Source organism: Cynara cardunculus (genome assembly GCF_001531365.2).
Source record: "Cynara cardunculus var. scolymus isolate 2C chromosome LG 15, CcrdV1, whole genome shotgun sequence".
NCBI lineage: Eukaryota > Viridiplantae > Streptophyta > Magnoliopsida > Asterales > Asteraceae > Cynara > Cynara cardunculus.
The window spans coordinates 10,040,484-10,057,718 of record NC_037542.1 but is presented as its reverse complement, the minus strand read 5'-3'; the positions used below and the strand labels follow the sequence as shown (position 1 = coordinate 10,057,718).

The following is a 17,235-nucleotide window of genomic DNA, read 5'->3' as shown; positions in this document are numbered from 1 at the left end:
TAATTTGATACTAATATCGATATATTTTTGTCAAAATTTTATGATATCTTCAAACATATATTTTATTCAAAAATAAAAACATCATCGCTTTCTTAAAATCACATAAGCCATATTATAACATTGACTGAGATAAAGAATAAAATGAAATATTAAAATCAAGATGTATCTCGCTGCATTGCGCGAGTACCCTTCTAGTATTAATAATGTTTAACTTTTATTAATATTTATATATAATTAATATTAATGAGGATTATAATTAAAAAAATGACAATATGCTGTCAAAACGCTACTCCAAGTAGAGTTCAATAAGCTAGATTTTGTGCATCCAAACATGTACTCAAAAAACATACTACAATTTATTCATAATCTCTTCAAATTAGAGAAAAAAAACTCGAAATCTAGACGAAAAAATAGCATACAGTTCGAATAGTTTTTAATTTGAAATTTTCAAACATTAATTACATTATTAAAATATTTAATATTCAAAAAACCTTTTTCCATCTTTCATATATAGAATTTTATTAATATGTTCTCTATTTTGAAAAATATTTAAAGTAAAAAATTAAAGTCTCTATTTTCTTAGGGGCTATTTGTTTCGCTCTTAATGGTTACATTAAGAGCCAACCTCTTAATCGGTAAGAGGTTAGGTCTGTTTGGCAAAAAAAAAAAACAACCTTCTTAATGGTTACAATAACCTCTTAACCATTTTGCATCTACTACCTCGCTCAACCATTCAGATCGTTCTTTTTCCAATTTTACCCTTCCCACCCCTTCTTCCCATCTGGTCTCTTCACGCAGGTCGCAGAACTACCGGTCACCATCGCCAGCTTCGCCGGTCACCTCCACAGCTACTACCGGTCGCCATCGCCATCGCCGGTCACCTCCACAACTTCGCAGGTCGCCGGTCGCCATCAAATCCTTATCCAGAAACCATATATGAGGAGCGAACCAAGTGGTAGCAACCAGCGACGAATCACATGTTCGAATCACAGGGACGAAATCGAGGGAAAGAACCGGAAAGGAGGGAGATCGAAATGAAAACAGAAACCGGATGGGAGAGGAGATCGACTGGATTTGATCTCGATTTGGGTTGACATCGATTTGGAGGCGCATGAACCGGAGGCGTAAGAAGCCGATATGAACCTGAGGCCGCAGTGATTGTGAAGTGATCCATCTGTGACCTCCTACTGCTCTGATTGAAGATCAGAACCCTAAGATCGTGAAGTGAAACCCTAATTTCTTTTTTGGTATCTGTTAGTTCAATAAAAAACAGGACCAATGCATACAGGGTTAAAATGGTAATTTGTTAACATTTACCAAACAACAATATTTCATTCAGCACTTAACCATTCTGACCCTCTTAACCATTCTGACCACTTAGCCATTCTGCACCAAACCATTCAGCAACTGCCAAACAGCCCCTTACTTTTAAAAATTATATTGCTAACTATTTTTTAAGTAAACTCTAATTTTGATCCAAGGTTTTTAAAGAATCTGAAATTGGAACGTAAATTTTGATAAGTCTATAAAGTATCGTTATAGTTCTCATTTTGTTCTTAAAGTGATCCTCGATTATTAACTACTTTAATCGTCAAAGTAAGGGACATTTTGGTCTTTTTACCTTTTCTTTTTCTTCATAATTTTAGCCATTTTATTTTTTTTATTAAGAAAATTTAATGTACAATCAAAAGTACCAGTAGGTTCTAGATTTAAATCTAAGGGAGAATAAAAATCCCATTGTGGCCACGGAGGTTCAAATGCGGTGATTCCAGGCTATTTGCAAAACAGGTGGTTGTCATGGGATTAGTCAGCTCGCATAGCGGGTTGGATATCTATTTTATTTTTATGATTTGATATAGGGTACCAGAGAAATCTTGATTTGAATCGTCCAGGTTAATAAAAAAAAATTTATGTACAAGCAGGTAAAACAAAAGTACAAATCTGATTAGCATATAAGAGAACAAAACAATATCAAAATCAATAACGTAAACAAAATTAAAACAAAAACATAATTGCACCGTCCCATCCCTTCTCGACAACAAAACCCTTGTCTCCGATAACAAAGACACCCATCTGTACCTTCCTCATCGGTTGGAGTTGTGAAAAATCGAAAGGCGTAAGGAAATGGAAGCCAAGACATATGAATAACTGCACACACACAGATCAACCGAAAGCCATATACAGATCATCTATTTGCATCCATCAAAACGCATTCTTCATTTTTGGGTCGGGGTTTTGCGGGGTTTTGTGGCCAAAGACTTGTTGGGGATGGAAGATGGAAATTGCAGAGATCGAGGTGGTTGGCAGCAAAATGTTCTATTTTCAGGTTTCATCGTGTTTAGGGTTTCCAAAACCAAACTAAAAGGTATTGTATCTAATCTATATTGCCTTATAAACCAGATTTATCAAAAGTCTTAAAAACATTTTTTAATGCATAAAGTACTATACATTTATGCATAAAATTTTAAAAGTCTTAAAAACAACTCATAATGCATTAAATACTATAACTTTATGCATTCATTCTTAAAATCTCTTAATCTAAAATTAAAATAACATATATTGCAAGTTATCAATGCAAAGTATTACCTTTTATTTTCATGTTCCCAATATACATTTGACACCTTTCACTTATGCATTCACTCTCTCATACCTCTATGTCTTCTCCCCATCCCCTAAGATGAGATTCAAACTGATATTTTTCACCATGAGTTATTAAAAGTTCTCCCATTCAATTGCTCTAGAACTCTCGGTCTCACTCTCGATCTCTTGATTCTTTGCTCTTGGTGTAAATCGAACACATGTGTGGAGTCGTTTAAATAAGTTAGATTTTAAATATAGTGGATTTTAAACTGTCATACATTTTTTTTCATCGATAGACTGTAATTGAAACCATAACTCTTATTTATTCAAATTGTATTAATATGTAAAGACCAAATGTAACTTATATCATCATTAAATCTTCTCTAATAAAACCAGTAAAACTTCAAAATGGTTAAAATTCACAGCTCCCATTGCATTGCACAAATACACAACTAGTTCATCTATAAATATAAATAATATAATTTTTATTTAATTTATTTAAAAAATAGTAAATAGAATAGAACCAGCAAAATACCTTTTATTTAATAGACTTAGAGCATCTCCAATCAACCGGCAATTTTTAGGATTTGTCGTTTCACGTTTGTGACCTCTCCAATCGACCGGCAAATGAATTTAGGTTTTGCCGGATCCCTTATTTGAACGGCAAATATGCCGTGGGTTTCTTGAACGGCAAAACCAGTGGGACCCATTAATTTGTATTAAAAACCATTTTTCATTTAATAATTTAAGGGTTGATTGGGTTATTTTAATGTGGGATCCATAAATTTGGTGTTTTTTTTAGAGTATGATTGGAGTTGAGTTTTTTTTAGTATTTATGGACCCATCATATTTAGCGGTTTTTTTGGTGATAAGGTCGGAGTTGCCCTTAGAAACCATTTTCAAAACAAATGAAAATCACAAGATTGTTTTTTAAGACTATCAAAATTCAGGTTTCATTTTCAGATTTTTATGAAATCTTTTTAATATTTTAATAAAATTTAATAATGAGGAAACCGTTCGTGTATGAGATCCCAATTCCCAAAACACAGCATAACGGATCTTCATCCCAGCACTATGCTCGCTGCTGCAGGTCACGTGCTTCACTCGTGGCATTTCCCTATTTATAACCCCCAATGCACCCCCACTCAATTATAATAATAAATATTTTATATTAATTTTTTATTAACCTGGATATTCAATTTGTTATATGAGCCAACTAATCACAGAAACGATTATCTATTTTACAAGTGGTCCGGAATTATCGTATTTAAACCTCTGTGACCACAAAATGGATTTTTATTCTTTCTTGAATTTGAACCTGAGACCTTTAAATTAAACACTATGATTGTGATTAATATTTTCTACTAATAATATATGTGACAATTTTGACACCATTTGAATAACTTATGTTTCAGCAATTGCAGGGAATAATATTTTTTTTAAACATATCATATGATTTTGCTTTAAATTCATATATGATCTGACTGTTTTTTTAAATGCTATAACCTTTTTTTTTTAAATTTAGAACTGTAATCTTCATAAAATTATTGTATACAAATGTTGATAAGACAACCGAGCAAATTGTACAAGAAAATTAAATCATTTAATATATTGATCGAAGTTTTAAGTGTAAAAATGTTAACTTACGTGTCTCACGAAAACAATTTTCTCTTACATGATCTCAAATCTATAGGGTTATCTTCACAGTGTTTTGCTGTGAAAGTTATTTTTACCTTCACAACATTTTATTGTGAAGTTTTAAGTATAAAAATGTTGTCTCACGTATCTCACGAAAACAGTCTCATCTCACATAAACATAACCCAACAAGATATATTCATGTCAGAAACTTAAATCATGTCAGGAACTTATCTTACAGATATGAATGATCATCGAAAATATGATGCTACTTTAGACTTGTATTCTTGAAATAACTCTGAAGTATAACTTTTCAGACTTGAATTTAGAAATGAAACTATGTCAGTAAATTAAATTTAAACTTAGAAGTAAATTTAAAATGACTCTTCAGACTTGTACTCTTGAAATAACTCGGAAGTAAAACTCTTTAGACTTCAGACTCTGTATAGGCAAGCCAGAAGCTCTGCATGCACTATGTAGAGGCTCTTCATGCACTATGCAAAGGCTCTACATGGTGCTTCGTCTAGAAAAGAAGGCTTCAGAATTCAGGTTAGCTAACTCTGAAGAATGACTCTTCAGACATGTAATATGAAAATAACTCCGAAGTAAAACTCTGAAGAATGATTCTTCAGACTTGTACTCTTGAAATAACTCTGAAGTATAAAATCAATCACATTAAATCAGAGTTTAGACTTCTAAGTCTAAAAAAAAGATTTCAGAGTTCAGACTTCTAAGTCTAAAAAAAAGACTTCAGAGTTCAGACTTCAGAATTCGGTTGAGCTAACTCTGAAGAATGACTCTTCAGACTTGTAGAAGAGTTCAAACTTCTAAGTTTGAAAAAGAAGACTTCTAACTTCTTTTTCTAAGTTTAAAAAAAAGACTTCGGAGTTCAGACTTCTAAGTTTGAAAAAGAAGACTTCAGAGTTTAGACTCCAGAGCTCGTGAGCTAAGATTGAAAAAATAGACTTCAGAGTTCGAGTGAGCTAACTTTTTAGAATGACTCTTCATACTTGTACTCTTGAAATAACTCTGAAATATAACTCTGAATAATGACTTCAGACTTGTACTCTTGAAATAACTATGAAGTATAACTTTAAAGAATGACTCTTCAGACTTGAATTTTGAAACGAAACTATATCAATAATTAGTTAAAATGAAGTTAATCCTAGAATAAAATTTAATTTAGAAATGAAACTATATCAGTAAATTGAATTTAAACTTAGAAGAGCATCTGTGTCAAATTTGAAGACGAAATCTAAAGACCTTGAGTTCATAGTTATTCATATACCCAATATCTTTGAAAAAGACCTCATGGTAAAGTTTGCATTATACAGAACAAGACCAACCTGAGCTCCTCTGACATCTAGAAGCCAGACCAACCAGAGGGGCTCTGGCTTACAAAACTAAGTCTAAGTCCTAAAGACTTATCTTCAAAGTCTTAGATAAGTTTATTACAAGACTTGTACTCTTGAAATTACTTTGAAGTAAAACTCTTCAGACTTCAGAGCTCTGTATAAGCAAGCCAAAAGCTCTGCATGCATTATGCAGAGGCTCTGCATGGTGTCCGTTTGGAAAAGAAGACTATAGAGCTCGGGTGAGCTAACTCTGAAGAATGACTCTTCAGATTTGTACTCTGGAAATAATCCTGAAATAAAACTCTGAAGAATGATTTTTTCAGACTTGTACTCTTGAAATAACTCTGAAGTATAAAACCAATCCCAATTAAATTACAGTTCAGACTTCTAAGTCTGAAAAATAGAGAGTTAAGAGTTCAGATTTCGGAGTTCGGGTGAGCTAAGTCTGAAAAAGAAGACTTCAGAATTCGGGTGAGCTAACTCTGAAAAATGACTTTTTAGACTTGTACTTTTCAGAATTATAGAAGACTTCAGAGTTCAGACTTCTAAGTCGGAGAAAGAAGACTTCAAACTTCTTTTTCTATGACTAAAAAAAGACTTCAGAGTTCAGACTTCTAAGTTTGAAAAAAGAAGATTTCAGAGTTCAAATTCCAGAGTTTGGGTGAGCTAACTCTGAAGAATGACTTCAGATTTGTTCTCTTGAAATAACTCTGAAATAAACTTTTCAGTAAATTGAATTTAGAATAAAATAAAGTTAAACCTAGAATAAAGTTAAATTTAAAAATGAAACTATATCAGTAAATTGAATTTAACTTAGAAGTAAACACCATTTTTTTCGGGAATTAGTTACCACACGAACTAATTAACCAAAAAATAGAATCAATTGCATCCTAAATTAGTAGGATTGATTGAATAAGATGACACATGTCAATCAAATGAATATAATTGAACTGTTAATGTAAATTGTGTCTAGATACGTTCAAATGAGTCTAATTGAACCATTAATATAAATTATGTCTATATACATGTTTAGGCGGTAAAATAAGATAACCGACTCATCAGAAGATGACACGTGTTACCCAAATTACTTATTTATTAGATGTATAGATGTTGTGGTTTGATTAAAAGAAGAATTGGTTAAAATAATTTTACAATATTTTGGTAAGTTTTTGAATATTATTAAAAGCCTAATGGTAATTACTTTTTTACTATTAATAATCAATTAAATAATATAATGGTTATGTTTTAATTAAACATCAATAATAATATTATAATGTTGAAGTTATAACACCATTCAAATCAAAATATTTAAAGGAAATTTATATTCATCTCCAACGGTTTCTTCATTTTAGAAATTATAATAAAAATTATATTATATTATATAAATATTTATTGTCTTTTATAAAATATTATTTTTTTCTTGTACATTTAATTTTAAAGATTATTGTTACTAATTTGGAAAAATTCACTTTCTCTTTCTTACTTTCTCCATTTTGAAGAATGTGTTAGAGCAAAAATCTCTAGAACCTTCATCGAGGAAGGAGGACATGTTGAGATGGACATGAATCAATTATGACGATTGATCGTAATCATCATGATTTTAGGTACCGAATTTATGTTTTATTCAACATATAATTAAGGGACTGTTTACCAAACGCTTACTCGAGTAAGCGTTTATCAAGTCACATTATCTTATCGAATGAATATAATAAAGACCAAGAATCTTATCCGGTAAGAGCGAGACAAGGACCAAGAGTCTTACCGGGTAAGTGAGGGCGACGACTCTTATCACGGTAAGCGCTTATTGGGTAAATTGTTGCATACAATATTGTTTTGATAGACTAAAATCTTATCCGATAAGTAATTGATAGTGTTAAATTTTACTGGTAAATACTTACCGAGAAAAACTAAAAGTAACAAATGTATGTTTAAATTAAATTATGTAAATACCAAATTTGATATATGATTTCATGAATTAATTAAATATATAAATAAACTTAAATGGGTGGTTAGAATATATATTAGGCATGACCAAAACACTATTTTCATTAATAAAATATGTCAAGAAAATCAAAGCACAACGGTCACATTTCCAGACATTTTCACATGAGCCCTTGTACTTTACTCATCTGTCATCTTCTTCACCTCTTTCCTTCTTAAACCCCCCTCTCACCTTTTCTCTCTCATTCCCAAATTCCCACATCTTTCTCTATCTAAACCCAATTTCTAATTCAATCCCATTTCAATTTTGATTACCATTTTGATTTCGATTTTGATTTTGATTTTGAATCCAATTTCGGTTTCATCTGTGTTATCTGTAAAATCTTGAAGAAAATGGCTAATAGAAAGCTAATGGTGGAGGTCTGTAATGCGAAGAACTTGATGCCAAAAGATGGTCAAGGGACAGCGAGTGCTTACGTGATCGTTGATTTTGATGGCCAACGGAGGCGGACGAAGACGATTTCCAGAGATCTGAACCCTCAGTGGGATGAAAAGATTGAGTTTCTTGTTCATGATGTTGCGTCGATGGCGACGGACATTCTTGAGCTGAATGTTTATAATGATAATAAGAAGACCGGTAAGAGGAGTACTTTCCTCGGAAAAGTGAAAGTCGCAGGAAGTACGTTTCCAAAGTGTGGATCGGAGGCGTTGGTTTATTATCCTTTGGAGAAGAGGAGCGTTTTCTCGCAGATTAAAGGTGAAATCGGGATTAAGATTTGTTATGAAGATGAAGAACCTCCGCCGGCTCCGGCGGCGGAAGAGCCCAAGGTTGAGGCGGCTGAAACACCGCCTGCAGCGACGGAGGAAAAGCCACCGGAGGACAAGAAACCGGATGAGGAGACGAAAGGTGAAGAGAAACCAGCGGAGGGAGGAGAGAAGAAAGAGGAGAAGCCACCGGAGGATCAGAAAAAAGAGGACACTGCAGCGGCGGCTCCTGCTACTCCATCGGCGGATGCAGCGGCGGCGGCAGTAGCACCGCCACCTCCTCCTGTGGAGATTATTGCGGTGGCTCAGTCGCCTAAGCCGAAACAGAGTGAAGAGAACCTTCAGCTGGCCAGAAAACCGTCAAATCTGGATTCCGATGTGGCTTCTCTTTCCAAACATCACCGTGGAAACACCACCTTCGATCTCGTCGATCGGATGCCGTTTCTCTACGTTAGGGTTTTGAAGGCCAAACGAGAGACCAAAGATTCCGACGATTCAACGGCGTACTACGCAAAGCTGGTGATCGGAACTTACAGTATCAACACCAAAGCACAAGGTACAACCAAAGATTGGGATCAAGTTTTTGCATTTGACAAAGAAGGTTTGAATTCGACCTCTCTAGAAGTTTCTGTTTTCGATCGGAAAAAGAAGGTTCTAGAAGACGGGAAAGAAGAAGTTTCCGAGAGTTGTTTGGGAACGGTGACGTTTGATTTGCCGGAAGTACCAAAAAGAGTGCCGCCGGACAGTCCGTTGGCTCCACAATGGTACACTCTCGAAGGCTCACCGGAGAATACTCCGGCGACTGACGTTATGCTTGCCGTTTGGTTAGGGACACAGGCCGACGAGGCATTTCAGGAGGCATGGCAGTCGGATTCCGGCGGGTTGATTCCGGAGACCCGAGCCAAGGTCTATCTCTCTCCGAAGCTATGGTATTTGAGACTAACGGTCATCCAGACCCAAGACTTGCAGCTAGGTTTGGGAGCCGAGCCTAGAGTCAAAAACCCTGAGCTGTTTGTTAAAGCTCAGCTTGGGCCACAGCTGTTTAAGACGAACCGTACAATGGTCGGCTCATCCAGCACTTCTTCCAATCCTACGTGGAATGAAGACCTGGTTTTCGTCGCAGCAGAGCCGTTTGAGCCGTTTTTAGTGATCACTGTCGAAGATGCATCCAATGGTCAAACTGTTGGGCATGCTAGGGTGCACGTAGGTAGCATAGACAAGCGTACAGACGATCGGTCAACGCTTGGGTCAAGATGGTTCAATTTGGTTGGGGATGAGAATCGACCGTACGCAGGTAGAATTCATGTTGGAGTTTGTTTGGAAGGAGGGTATCACGTGCTTGACGAGGCAGCTCACGTGACCAGTGACGTCCGGCCAACCGCGAAGCAACTGTCTAAACCGCCAATCGGGTTGCTCGAAGTCGGTATTCGTGGGGCCACCAATTTGCTTCCGGTGAAAACAAAGGACGGTACACGTGGCACAACGGATTCCTACGTGGTCGCCAAGTACGGCCCGAAATGGGTCCGCACCCGCACAATCCTCGATCGATTTAATCCGAGGTGGAACGAGCAGTACACGTGGGACGTATACGATCCGTGCACCGTGCTCACGATTGGTGTGTTCGATAATGGGAGGTACAGGGCAGGCGAGGGCGATAACAAGCCGAGTAAAGACGTTCGGCTGGGGAAGCTTCGTGTGCGACTCTCAACGCTAGACACGAATCGGGTTTACGTGGGTTCGTATTCGCTAATCGTGTTGCTCCCTGGTGGGGCCAAGAAAATGGGTGAGATCGAGATTGCAGTTAGGTTCTCGTGTTCTTCGTGGATCAGTTTGATCCAAGCTTACTCGACTCCTATGCTCCCACGGATGCACTACGTGCGTCCGTTGGGACCCATGCAACAGGATATGTTGCGGCACAACGCTATGAAGATTGTTACGGCAAGGCTGGCTCGATCAGAACCAGCCTTGGGTCAAGAAGTGGTCCAGTTCATGCTGGACTCTGACACACACACCTGGAGCATGAGGAGAAGCAAGTCGAATTGGTTCCGAATAGTTGGGTGTTTGTCAAAAGCCGCCACTTTGGCAAGGTGGCTTGACTCGATTCGCACCTGGGTTCACCCACCAACAACGGTCCTGGTCCATGTGCTCCTTCTAGCTATCGTCTTATGCCCACATCTAATCCTGCCCACAATATGCTTGTATGCCTTCTTGATCGTAGCACTACGATACCGATACCGGATGCGAATCCCCGTCACAATGGATCCACGGCTCTCCCAAGTCGATTCTGTGGGCCCCGACGAGCTCGACGAGGAGTTTGATGGGTTTCCAAGTTCAAGATCACCAGACCATATTCGTGTCCGGTATGACCGGTTACGGGCTCTAGCAGGTCGGGCCCAGACGCTGCTCGGCGATGTGGCGGCACAGGGAGAGCGGTTAGAAGCGTTGTGCAATTGGAGAGACCCGAGAGCCACTGGAATATTTGTGGTGGTTTGTCTATTGGCGTCACTGGTGTTCTACGTTGTGCCGTTTAAGGCGTTTCTGTTGGGGTGGGGATTCTTTTATATGCGACACCCGCGGTTCCGGGGAGATATGCCGTCACTGCCGATCAACTTTTTCCGGCGACTTCCACCTCTCTCAGATCAGATCCTATAAAGGGTAGAAATTATTATTTGAATGCTTTTAATCGTTGAATTTGGTAGCCACCTTTAGTGGTATTATTAATTATTTTTCGTTTAACCCTTTTTATTGGATCCTAATTGGAAAAAGTAGTTGATTCACCCTTTTCTTAAAAATAAACCCTTTTTTATTCACAAATAATCATACGGAGTTTATACAGTGTTGTTTCATAAAAATGCAGTTTTATAAAGCATTGTTTTATAAAAATGTTATGTTTATACAATGTTGTTCCAAACTTATGAACAACGATGTAGGCTAAGGTCCGGACTTTCCATTCACTCTGCAATTATGTACGTCTTCTTACCCGTTAAGTTAAAGCTACTGATGATCTGAAAACCTTAAAGGCAGCTTATGCACACCACCATGGCCGAATGGGTCTTCGAACCAGCAAATAGCCCCCCTGCAAATGGCTCACTAGAAAACCCACAAATTTCTTAACCGTCACCGAACCAGACTCATCCCGACAGTCGAGCTGTTAGATCATGCCAACATAAAACCAAAGTCAAACTACCAACAAAACGACACTTGCGGTTCCTGAATGTATACATTTCAAGAACTTATAGAATGCTAAGAACCACGACAAACCAAATTCGAAGTTAGCAACTTGTGAATATATTACTCGATTAATGGGTTCAATTAATCGGATAACAAAACAACATTGACTATAAATCAATCTCAGATAACCCACCCCAAAAACAACAAAAGAAAAAATGGCGGTATTTCGTTTTTTATATCTATAACTTTCCCTAAATTTTGATCCAGTATTACTGTACATCACAAGGGGTCTTTTCTACCTTTAAATTTGATGGGGTTGTCATACGAGAATCTGCGATTTGGCCGCACCACGGGAACATTTCTTCCGACTGCTTTTGCTTAGAGCGCAAACGCATGTTTCAAGGAGATCATAATCTTCTTCCCAAAACAAAAGTGCAGCTTTATCGGGATTTTCTAAGAGCATTTTGGATGTTAGAAATCCAGCAATTGTCCACGTTTGGTAAAGTCTAGATTGCTTCCCGATGAACTTCCCATTTCTGGTATCGTAATATTCCGGCCAGTGATCGGTATACAATCTTTTCTCTGCAATATCGACCGCCTTTCTTGCTAATTCCGGCCTTCCCATCTTCAGGCAAGCTAATGTGAACTGAGATACAAGAGAAAAAAAATAGAACACTAAATTTATCTCTTAAATGAAGTTAAAAATAAAGAGTCATCAAATCTGAAAAAACAGCACAATCCCGAGGGTGCGTTGGTATGCAAACGAGATTGAAAAGGATTGGACATGAGTAATTTAGTAATCTTGTTTGATTCCCACCCAGGTCATGTGTTGTCCCACTATGTGTTTAGTACACGGACAAGACTGGACAGGCGATGCGATGGTTAGGTAGGTAGGCAGGTGAAAAAATTGTAGAAGGTTTGAGCCCTGACCTCACACACCCTCCTCACCCATGGTGAGGTTTGAGCCCCTAACCTCCTAGGAGGCTAAAGACTACGATACCGCTAGGCCAAAAGCCCTTTGGTCGCTAGTTTAGTAATTTGTCCCATCTTCCTGATTTTTGTTCCACCTATTTAGGTGGGACAGAATAAAAAGCATTTTTATTCCACTCGAGTCCTGTCCTAGTTTAATGTCGCACCAAAGGTGAGACAACAGATTTTTGTACTGTCCTGTCCCATCGTGTCCCACATACCAAACTCACAGTGATTGAACTGGACCATGTTCAGCACTAAGAGAATCTATCACAACTAAAAGTGAAATTTACCTGCCATAGAAGAGTTGGCCAGGAACCGCCATTGTGATACGACCACGGTCTGCAATTATTAGGGAGTTTGAAATCGTTTGATATAATATAATAAGCACAATAGTTCACGGAAAAGATAAAAACAACTCACGTATTCTTTGGGTCACTGCCGGTGATTATACGCCAATCTTCTAATTCAAGGGCAGGATAGCAGATCTTAACGGGCATCTGACCAACAAGATCATCCCACTTGGATTCTATCAGATTCAAGATCAAATTGTTTTGTTTCGGAGTGCTCAAAGAGGAGACTATCGACCATATATTTCCGAGCGTGAAGAATCGGAAATCCATGTGTGCTGGTTGTAGATTGCCAATCATGTAACCTCCTTCCTCCGGAATCCAATCCATTAACCAATGGGGGATCTGTTCTGGGTAAATGTTGAACTTGTTTGTTGCTTCCGTTGAATATTCTTCGGTTTTATATCGGTAAATTTCATTGATTTTCTTCATATCTACCCAATAATATTCTCGGATATGAAACGACAGCGCACTGAGTCTATTATTGATGGTTCTCACCAAATTCTTGGATCCTTCATCTAAAGCAAGCATCTCTCGAGCACATCTTAGGGCCGAGTAGAATAACGACTACAAAATCCAAGAAACGGAAAAGATAAGTCAAAATTCTCTTTTTGAAGTATATAATATTTATTATACGGCAAATACTCACGCACACTGTTCACCTTGAACCCTTGACCTTCAGGGAGGCTGAGATTTGCCGGTAACCCGGGTACCGCTAGGGCAATGACCCTTTGGTAAAGTTAAAAATGTTCTTTCTGGTCAAAAGAAGGTTCTTATTTTCAAGGTTCTAAATGATGTGTCGTGGCGGCGAGACATGGCGTTTTTCAAGGCATCACTTGAGGGGGCAAATGTGCATATATATATATATATATATATATATATATATATATAGAGAGAGAGAGAGAGAGAGAGAGAGAAAGACTCAGGTTCCGGAGAAAACCATAAAAAATGGAAAACTGAGGAACACCCTAATAACCATTCATTTGTTCGGTATGCACAAGAATTTTGTGGTTTCCCTTTAACCCAACCCTATACATATACACACACACAAACATATGTTTTCAACTGTTACTCAATGATATTGAACAACTTAAATTTCATATAGACATAAGAAAACTAATATATTAACATCACATATATAGAGCTTACAATACTCTCGTCTCATCAACAAAAAAAGGTCAAAAACACCCGCGATGGGGGTTAACAGGTGGTGAGAGAAGCACCTTACCGCCATGGCGAGCATTTTAGAACACTGCTTATATTCAATAGATGAAGTTCGAAGGGAAAAAAGAACTCACTTGGATCTCCAAAGGGTGGCCATGGATACCCATCCTTCGATCAATCATACACGAGCCATCAGTAACTAACAGAGATGGAAACATATCGAATCCATCAGACAAGCACAAGTTCAAAATCAGTTTGATTCCTGTTTGAACATCGACCCTCTCCTGCATTGCATAATCACCCGTGATCTTTCCATACGCTCTCAACAATATAATCCACCACAATCCTGCATTTCGTCAATAGACAAATAATAGTTTCAAGAATCATAACTAAAAGTCCCTCTATCCCAAAACAAGTGTCCACATTTCTATTTTAATTTGTCCCAAATAAGTGTCTAATTTCCAATTCTACCCTCAATTATGATATGAGAAAAATTCATTATTCCCTCTATTATTAAGGGTAAAATTGTCATTTAATTTACTAAAAACTGCAATAACTACACATTTCTAAAAATGTATGCCTTTTTCATTGTGGACATTTATTTTGGGATGGAGGGAGTACTTGTTAATAAGCCAACTGATCAATGGCATAGTTCATAAGAAAAACAAATCAACTTCTTACCAGAATCAACTGGTGCAACACGGCCTATAGCCGATTCGCCAAAATCCGGGTCCAAAACTTCTTCAACCTTGGTCTCATCAAGGGGCACGGTTCTTATTTTGAAACTTGCAGGCATCAACCCCTGCCCTGGACTGTAGCAGTCCACGGTTTTCTCCCAGCTCTTTAAAAAACAAAAAAGCATCAACAGGCTTATCAATTTTTGTGATTAGCGACTAGATATCGGTTATATTCACAAAAATATTGCCTTAGATAGCATGGTTTATGAATGTAATGGGCTAACCATACCCATGAAACATCAGAGAGTACACTGGTTAATTTCTATAATCAACATTATACACGTTATATATATCGTCAAGTACCATGGAAATACATAGGATCATAAGAAGAACGGATTTCTAAAACAATTGGCACCCATAAGATAGAAACAAAAAGAAGACGTCACTGAATAGACAATTTGAATAATTTAGCAATAACATACATTTGTGCTATATATCATAAAGGCAATCAAATGTGGTTAGGAAGTAGGAACGAGCATTACAGCAATGAGAAAGTGATGATTTTGAGTCATTTGTCATGAATCAATCTCTATATTTTTGCCTTCATAAGTAAAAATAGTGAAATTGCTCAAAATGCTACATAAAAGCTATGTTTGGCAATCTGGCTGATAAGCTAGCTTTAGGCCGATAATCTAGTGAATACTAATTGATAAGATGGATAACGATGTAAAATAACCTAAAAGAACATTTTGAAAAATACTTGCAAAACATAAGGAGCATAATTGGAAAGAAGTGGGAAGAGTTCCTGGAGTTTGTTGAAACGCTACATGAAATAGCTTTTCATAAAGCTACCTTATAAGCTAGCTTTTCATAAAGCTACCTTATAAGCTAGCTTTTGGCTAACCAAACCGGGTTTTCTTTCAAAAATCTCAAAAAATAAGCTAGCTTTGCCATGAGTCCCAAACTCCCAATCGATTGAAAACCTCTTAATTCATACAAACTATACAAACCAATAGCAACCATCCATCTAGTCTAATTAAAATATGGTTCCATAAATACCTCGATTGTTTTTCTAGTCTAAAGCATTGATCATAGTGAATGAACTCTTACCATCTCCCATACATATCTTGATCATAACAAATAAACCCGTCACCATTTAACTTTGTGGGGTTAGATCAGCTGGCAATAACCCTAGGTTTAGCCAAGGTGTGAGCAAACTGGCATGGACACCCACGGTTAACAAAAGGAAACCCTCTTTCCATAAATATCTTAATTGATTAGTTTGTATGAATTAGAAGGTTTGCAAATGATTGGGACTCTATTTGCTATATTACTTGCATTCATATGAAGATTTACATATATTATTGCATTCACAATCGAAAATTACCTGCAATTGCAAAGTATGGAGGAGAAAATTTCTGACAATCTCTCCTTCACCCTTTAGCAAGAAGGCCAAAGCAGATGGCACGAAATCTCGAATGAAAACTTGATCATAATTCAATGGCATCTTATCTCCGGGATCATTGGCGGCCACCGTTCCGACTGGGCTGCCGCAATATGTTACCACCGCCTCCTTCAACAACCGCCACGCCTCTTTCTCCGCTTCCGATTCCGTCCTCCCCACAGGCACAGCCGTCTCACGAGCTTCATCGTTAGATACCAATTTCTCATTTTGTATTTCGTTTAACCTAGATTCTTCCCCTTCTCTAACTATAGTTTCATCTTTATCAATCGTTTCTACCACTAAAGGCCTAGCTTCATCTAAATCACCACCGCCCTGCACGTAAATTCGCTCGAAATTCTTCTCATTCACACGAGTTTCTAAAGTTGTCGAATAATTCACAAGATAACTAGGTTTACTGCTACTATTCTTGCTAGAACTACAACAGGTAGCGGGAAAAATTCTAGATCGACCCCAATTTGGATTGGTAACGGAGAAGGGTTTATGGGTTCGATGGATAGAGGGAAATCCCAAAAATCGAGGTGGGGATTCATGGAGGTTGCGATTTAAAATAGGGGATTTAATGAATCCCAAAACGCTTCGGCTTTGGATTGAAAGCCTGCAACCAAACTTCATATTACAAAATTTGATGGCGTTCATAACAAAAACAATCAGACGAATGAAGTATGCAAAATTGATGATCTATTTTTTCCCCAAATCAAATGAAGGGTTCGTGAATATATATATATATATATGTCTCATATAGATAATGGGATTACATAGATTTATGTGAATCTAAAGGCACCAAGAATCAAATTGGTGTAGTGTAGGGATTTACGGAGACGAAATTGTGGTGGTAGTATGTGTCTGGGTGAAGATTTTTTGGTTGGGGGGAAGAAACAGCGATATGATGGAGAAATATGATTGGATTTGCAAGTAGGCGAGATTCGAAAGCATACTCGAAGAATGCAATCTTACATCCCAACTTCCATTTTAGGAAAAAAAAAGTGGAGTGCTATTCAAAGGGATGCCAAATACATTGGAAATTGAACCTCATTAAAAAAAAATAAAAAATTAATAAAATAAAAATAATATAATATATTTTATTATTATTACTTTCTATATTAATATATATCCTATAATTTATATATATATATATATATATAATTCCTTATATTATATATTT

General features: G+C 37.2%; 2 protein-coding genes across 2 annotated transcripts; one reads left to right on the top strand and one right to left on the bottom strand.

Annotated features, from left to right (window-relative positions):
- The first annotated feature begins 7,902 nt into the window (after window positions 1-7,902).
- LOC112528801 (protein QUIRKY) lies at window positions 7,903-10,929 on the top strand. The gene has a single exon (XM_025139880.1). The coding sequence runs from the start codon at window positions 7,906-7,908 to the stop codon at window positions 10,927-10,929; it is 3,024 nt and encodes a 1,007-aa protein (XP_024995648.1). The 5' UTR covers window positions 7,903-7,905.
- Window positions 10,930-11,558: 629 nt separating this feature from the next.
- Window positions 11,559-16,971, bottom strand: LOC112527970 (alkaline/neutral invertase A, mitochondrial-like). Its single transcript, XM_025138839.1, has 6 exons — window positions 15,996-16,971; window positions 14,613-14,772; window positions 14,066-14,277; window positions 12,841-13,334; window positions 12,711-12,759; window positions 11,559-12,094 (listed from the first exon to the last, which is right to left on the bottom strand). Exons 1-6 carry the CDS (start codon window positions 16,707-16,709, stop codon window positions 11,768-11,770), a joined length of 1,956 nt encoding a protein of 651 aa, XP_024994607.1. The 5' UTR covers window positions 16,710-16,971; the 3' UTR covers window positions 11,559-11,767.
- Between the last annotated feature and the right edge of the window lie 264 nt (window positions 16,972-17,235).